The sequence below is a fragment of the Cyprinodon variegatus genome, unplaced genomic scaffold (genome assembly GCF_000732505.1).
Source record: "Cyprinodon variegatus isolate N-32 unplaced genomic scaffold, C_variegatus-1.0 Scaffold996, whole genome shotgun sequence".
Lineage (NCBI taxonomy): Eukaryota > Metazoa > Chordata > Actinopteri > Cyprinodontiformes > Cyprinodontidae > Cyprinodon > Cyprinodon variegatus.
This window is the reverse complement of record NW_015151449.1, coordinates 235482-240576: the sequence shown is the minus strand read 5'-3', so window position 1 is coordinate 240576 and position 5095 is coordinate 235482. Positions and strand designations below refer to the sequence as shown.

Here is a 5095-nt window from a genome sequence, read left to right as displayed (position 1 = left end):
AACGGAGACATAGTCGAACCAAACGGAGACATAGTCGAACCAAACGGAGACAGTCGAACCGAACGGAGACAGTCGAACCAAACGGAGACATAGTCGAACCAAACGGAGACAGTCGAACCAAACGGAGACAGTCGAACCGAACGGAGACAGTCGAACCGAACGGAGACAGTCGAACCGAACGGAGACAGTCGAACCGAACGGAGACAGTCGAACCAAACGGAGACAGTCGAACCGAACAGTTCGGACGGTTTTCATAAACCGTTCCATCCCGAGTTCAAACCTTTAGGATTATTGTTTCCCATCAATGTTATCACTTCCAACAGAACAAGGCGCCTTCAGCATCAGGATTCTATCAGATGGAATCTTTGGGTTCTTTAGGGATCATTAGTTTATCTGTTAATCTCAACCATTAAAGGAAGAACAACCATCTGAAAAAGGATGACGCCTTCACGCTCTGCCCTGATGGGTCCAAGCTTTTAAACGCGTTCACTTTCAGAATGAAAACTGAAGAGTCTGAGGGTCGGTTTGGTTCCTTTCTGCAGAGCTTTCTGAGGTGAGGTGAAAAATGGCAGAAAAATAACGAGAAAGATAAAAAAATAAGAGCAGCAAAGGACATCAGGAGGCTGAGAATCAAATATCACGTAATAAACTTTTCCTCAATCTGATTTTAAAACCATTTTAGTCTCACAAGATTATAATCCCCACTCATCTATACTAGCAGGAGTGAAAAACTAGGCCAGGTTTAATTATGTAATCAGGTCCGTTAGGTTCTAAAAACAAACACGTCCGTCTGACGAGGATCTGATGAGAGGATTCTACGACTCAGTGACAGGATAGCAGATTACTGGTTTTTGCTTTGAGCGAGATGCCGTCCAGTTTATTTTTATTTCGTTATATTGACAGTACATGAAGAACTACTGAAATTATTTTCAGATTACACATAAATAGATTAATTCCTCAGGGGAAGAAATAACTCCGGGGTTAGGATTAGGATTCACTCAATGATAACAACCTGCTGGGCCGATTGGCCGAATCTGAGGCCGTTTTATGGGACTGATGACTTCTAATAACGATTATTAGGATGATAACGTCTGAAACGGCTGCAGACAGACGCTCAGTGTTTACTGTGAGGAGGAACCCATGAGACGATGAACAGGTTCTTCATATTAGAACAATGTTTTTATTCTTCGCCTGCTGACAGATCATTTCACCTAAATAGATCCATTGACCATTTAACAAATAATGCGTTGTTATTTTTACAGTCCCTATATGGCAAGCCGCATCGATATCTACTAGTTTGACTGAATCTGTATTCCTCTTATCTGAAATAAACATTTTTTCTTTGTCATAATGACCGTTTCAAACCAAATATTCTCCACATCTAGAACTAACATTCTAGAAAATAATTCCAGATCTCCATATTCCTAATATTACGATATTAGGAATATGATAAATGTCAGAAACGACACTTAAAATGTGTAACAATTTCTAGTTATATAAAACTTAATTCTTATTGGTATGATTGAGTTTTTACTTTTAAAATTCAGTTTCTGCTGCAAAAATGTAATTTAGAAAATCTATTATTACAGTTTAGTCTAGAAGTGGAATTCTGATCAGGAAGAATCTTATTTTAATGATCTACAATGGAACAACAGAGAGGAGCTTTGAATAAATGTAAAAACAGCTTGCCATAGCCCACTTCATATAAACCTACATGTTAATTGGAGCAACAATCTTCTCCTTCATCTTCCTGCATCTTTATATTTTCACATCTTTATTCAAATCTCCAGTGGGGTGAAACAGGAAGTTCCTGTTGTCATGGTGACTGAGTGGACCTACCAGTGATTGAACTCATCTACAGTAGATTTTATGACACTGAAAACCAACTCAGACTAGATTTATTCAGAGTTTGAGTCCCAGTTTGTTGAACCTGCTTTGGATCCCAAAACCAAAAGCCACATGTAAATAAACCGACTCACCGCCAGCGTGGCGCTGCTGCAGGCCCGGCTCTCACAGCTCAGCCTGGGGGTTTTCTCATCGGGGGGCGTGTTGGCCAGGAACGCCCTCTGGATCACACGCTTGGGCGTCTTGGTGAAAGAAAAGGCCCTCGTTACCTAAAAAGGAAAACAAAAAGCTCCTATGATTGGCTGAAGACGGTGAAGTTTTCTTTATAAGGCGAATCTCTTATGGAGTAAATATGAACAGCAAACCTTCACAAGTGAACAATATTTCAGTTTGTTTATTGATGCTAAAGCGATGGCTGAGGAACGCCATCAGGCCTTCACCGCCTTCGCCTCCATCTACAGCCTGGTTCCTGTCAGTGAGCCCCACAGCAGCGGTGGCTGCCATGCAGCTCACCACCTTCAGAGTGACTGAATGACTAAACGTAAAGCGCTTCGCTCATTTCTCCTGACGTTAGAAAGCTCTACATCAGTGCAGCCCGTTTCAATGCTGCAGTAAACTGATGTTATTGAGTATTTTATAGAAACTGCATTAATTGAATCAGGCGAGTTATTCTGAAAGGTTGGATGAATTTATCGACCGAATGATGAAGACGCTGTTTGAAACGGAACCATCGTTCCCCTGCAGCAGCTTCTCACGCTGGAGACGGAAGCAGAGAACCGATCCAGACCACCGGCTGGCTGGTTTTTAAACTTTAACTGTTGACAGGCTGATCCGTCTGATTTAAACACAATAAAACATCAAACAATGAAAAAGCAAAGCTGGGAAGTTTCCATAAAAACCAGTTTCCAGGCTGCCCCATTTCACTCATTCAGATAAATTCATGAATCAATAACGATATATTTTAGTATTTCTATAAATTAGACATAGATTAACTTTATTGTTGTAACTGTTATTCAGTTTATCCAGCTTTCAGACAGTGAATCAGCAGCTGAACATTTCCATTTATAAAGTGCAGCAGTGATCAGATGCAAACAGAGAAACGGTGCAAAAAGCATCGATGTGGAAGATTCACAGAAATAAACACATAGATAGGATGCAGAAACATTAAAGATTCACCATGTAGTGCAAGAATGTTAGTGTAAAATCTACATCTTTATATCTAAATCTGTATCTACACATCTATCTCTATACATCTTTGTTTACCTATAGATAGATATCTATCTCTATATCTATAGATATCCAAAAATGTGATTCTTTGATTAAAGGACTGAAATTGCTCAGATTGTATTTCTTCTAAATCTGGTCCGTTTATCGTAATAAAGGCTGAAACGTCGTTTCCTTCAAGGTTTCAGGGAGAAAAACGCAGGAAATGATTCCCTGCTCTATAAAAGGAGGCGGGGCCTTAAGAGGAAACTCTGAATAAACGCCATGTGGTCCAAATCATCTTTGTATTCGTTGTCTCATCAGTTTGCCGTTTCTAACAGTGAACTTTGACCTTTAGGAACTTTTTAAACATTTCCTGGACCAAAGTAACTCTGCTGTGTTACTGTCCGGCTTTGATTCCAAATAAAATGATAAAAATCTAATTTAAACCTTAAGTATTATTTTATTGTTAGAAACTAAATCCCATTGAAATGTTTCCCCCTGATGGTGGAAAGGCCGTCTGGCAGCTGCTGACCTGCAGCTGCAGGGAACCGTTACCTTTTTTGAAGTCTTCTTAATGGCTCTGGATGCTTTGCTCAGAGTGCTGCCCATGTCCTTGGTGCTGACCTGCAGTTTGTCTGGTTCTATGCAATGAATAAGATCCTCCTGGAAACAGGAGAAACAAACAACTTTACTGTGGATCCAGGTGGAGCCTGAGGAAGTGATGGGTGCAGACGGACGACGCGGCTACAGCAGGAGGAGGCAGAACTCATAGATGGAGGTAAATCTGGAGAAGCTCCGTCTGGTTGGTATTCAGACAGCAACACTGACCCAGTGGGAAAAAGCATTAGCAATGCAGCTGTGGAGGGACAGGATCAATGGAGGGCAACAGCGCCCCCTGCTGCAGGCTGTGGCTCAGTGTTGGTGACTGCTTCATTTCTGCAGCTTAGATGGTTTATAGCAGAAAGATCAGAGCATATGGGCTAAGGCTCCGCCATCAGTTAGCATCCCTGCGCTAGCTGCTAGCAGGACATCCCTGTCATCCTTCAGGTCTACATCCTGTTCCAGTCTCCATTAGAGAGGAAGCAGCTTTTAGCAGCTCTGAATGAAAACAACCTCTAAAGCTTTTCAAAATAAAATGACCCAAAGTTTGATAACGCTGCAAACGGCTCGTCTGCTTCTGCTGAATATCGTTTACAGGCTTCATCTGCAGCTAAGATAACAGCATCAAAAAATAAACCTCCTTTAGTCTGCAATTAGAAATAAAGAACTTTTCATCATCACTTTGCTTTTATTTATGGTTTGATCTATAAAACCGGGCAGAATTTCCCAACGTTTGCTTTGTCTCAGTGATTGTGTGAGTGGAAGAGTGCGTTATGGTGACATCTCACCGAATCGGCTCTGCAGATGGTGTTGGCAACGTGACGACACAGAAGACGCAGCCAGTCGCTTTTAACCGTGGCCTCTCCGGCCAGCTGGAAGCTGAACAACAAGTTCTCCTGTTCAGTGGGGGGGCGCACCACCAAGGCGAAGGCATTGACACACTCTGAGGAAGAGGAGGGGAGACCAATGACGCTGAGCTACATGGGAAGCAGAACCGTGAGTTCAGAAAGAGAAGAAGAGTGAAACTAAAGCACAGAAGACAATAATTACAACTTTGATTCATTTCCAGCTGATTAGCAAATCAGATTAGCGTCCTTTAGCTAACGCCGGCACACTGCCACTCTGTGGTGGGGATTAATATTTACTGTTCCAGATAAAACATCCCAATGATTGAAACATTCCGGACTCAATAGTTTGGTCACGTTAACAAAGTTCTGTTTCCAGAAATTTGGAAAACAGGAAAGAAAATGGAACTGACCTCCCTAGAGCCAATCATCCTACCGGACTTTATAGCCAAACTTCCTCTACCTTCTAGAAACCGTGCAGAGGTCGGTCCCAGGACGGTAACCAAGGTAACCGTTGAGTGTAAGTGACAGGCAAACTGAACCGGACTGCGCCAGACCCAACCGGACCGTGCTAACATGGTGCTAGTTCATCAGTACGG

General features: G+C 42.2%; 1 protein-coding gene across 1 annotated transcript in view; it reads right to left on the bottom strand.

Annotated features, from left to right (window-relative positions):
* ect2 (epithelial cell transforming 2) overlaps positions 1-5095 on the bottom strand; it is a 34056-nt gene that overhangs the window by 2919 nt on the left and 26042 nt on the right. Inside the window, exons 22-24 of the mRNA XM_015399219.1 lie at positions 4440-4594; positions 3607-3714; positions 1980-2114 (exon numbers count right to left, since the gene is read on the bottom strand). Coding sequence (XP_015254705.1) covers positions 1980-2114; positions 3607-3714; positions 4440-4594 — 398 coding nt within the window. The remainder of the gene's footprint in view (positions 1-1979; positions 2115-3606; positions 3715-4439; positions 4595-5095) is intronic.